This window comes from Hydra vulgaris, chromosome 15, assembly GCF_038396675.1.
Source record: "Hydra vulgaris chromosome 15, alternate assembly HydraT2T_AEP".
Taxonomy (NCBI): Eukaryota; Metazoa; Cnidaria; class Hydrozoa; order Anthoathecata; family Hydridae; genus Hydra; species Hydra vulgaris.
In genome coordinates this window covers 2,749,501-2,750,972 of record NC_088934.1, presented here as the reverse complement: position 1 = coordinate 2,750,972, position 1,472 = coordinate 2,749,501, and the positions used below count along the sequence as shown (strand labels likewise).

General features: G+C 32.9%; 1 protein-coding gene across 1 annotated transcript; it reads left to right on the top strand.

The window, feature by feature from the left end:
• Positions 1 to 502: 502 nt before the first annotated feature.
• Positions 503 to 1,018, top strand: LOC136091674 (uncharacterized). Its single transcript, XM_065819382.1, has one exon. The coding sequence runs from the start codon at positions 503 to 505 to the stop codon at positions 1,016 to 1,018; it is 516 nt and encodes a 171-aa protein (XP_065675454.1).
• Positions 1,019 to 1,472: the final 454 nt, after the last annotated feature.

Genomic DNA, 1,472 nt, shown 5'->3' with positions numbered 1-1,472 from the left:
TTATTATTTGGAACACAATTATTTAAAATGAGGTTAAATGCAGCTGAACGAGAATCTTTTCGAAAGCGACTAAAAATGTTTTTTGTAAATAATAAAAAAATCGTAAATCATTTTGAATAGGAAGGATTTGCTCAAAGTACAAAATATGATAACCTAAAAAGACTTGAAACTGTTCAATCGTTTTCTGATAGAAAGCACCCTGGTCGTCCGACATCCTGGACTAGAGAAAAGAAAGCCGAATTAACGAGACTTGTCAACAATCGAAAAGGGGTCAGTCAGAAAAAAATAGGTATTAAATTCGGTGTAAATCAATCGACAATTGGTCGTCAGTTAAAAAAAATGAATATTAAATATAGAAAACGTGAAAACACTCCAAAATACACTATAGAACAACAAATAAAGGCAAAGAAAAGAAGCAGGAAACTAGTTAACCAACTCTATAACACAAAATCATTTTATAGTCATCGATGACAAAAAAAACTTTTGCTTTGCAGGGGACAACATGCCTGGAAATTCTGGATACTACACAAACAACAAAAAGACATGCCCAGAAAGTGTTCGTTTTACAGGAAAAGAGAAATTTCCAAAAAAATTATTAATGTGGATAGCCATATCTGACCGTGGTATGTCCGAGCCATTGTTTCGCACTTCCGAGACTGTAGCGATCAATTCATCAATCTATATTAATGAATGTTTAGAAAAACGACTTCTTCCATTTATTCACAAGTATCATGAAGACTTTAACTATTTGTTTTGGCAAGATTTAGCAGGTTCTCATTATTCTGATGATTCTCTAAATTGGATGGACCAATATGTCTATTACGTTGATAAAGAATCCAATCCCCCAAATGTGCCTCAAGCACGACCAATTGAAAATTTTGGGGGACATTTGGCACAGAAGGTTTACGAGGGAGATTGGCAAACTTCAACAGAGCAAATTTTGATTGATCGCATTAAACTAAAACTACAAGAAATTGATTTAAGAGCCGTTTTTTCTAAGAATCAGGCAAATTCCTGAAACTGTGGAAGTGACCTCCTCCAAATTGCTTGAATTTTTTATATATTGATCAGAATATAGAGAAAACCTGTTGGGGAAAAAAAAAATTTTCAAAAATGTTTCGTTCACTCGGAATCTGGGCTTAAATTTTTGAGATTTTTTTAAAAATTTTTAGAAATTTAGTTTTTGCCACCTTTGAACCCATTTTTTTGGCAAGGCAAAAAGTTGCACATAGCTTTTGTAGTTAATATCAGACGTAACCCAAAAGCTCTCTCCAAAAAATATAAAAAAGTTGCGTGACACTGTGCGGTTGGCTAATTATCATAGTTCAAAAGTACAAAATAAATCACTTTTGTCAATTTTTAATCGGAGTTAATTCTAGCGGCGAAGTGTTGCACACAATTTTTCTTTTAGGATTTGAAATTATCAAAGGTATTGAGTCTAAAAATGCAAAGAAAGTTATGTGATACCTAAG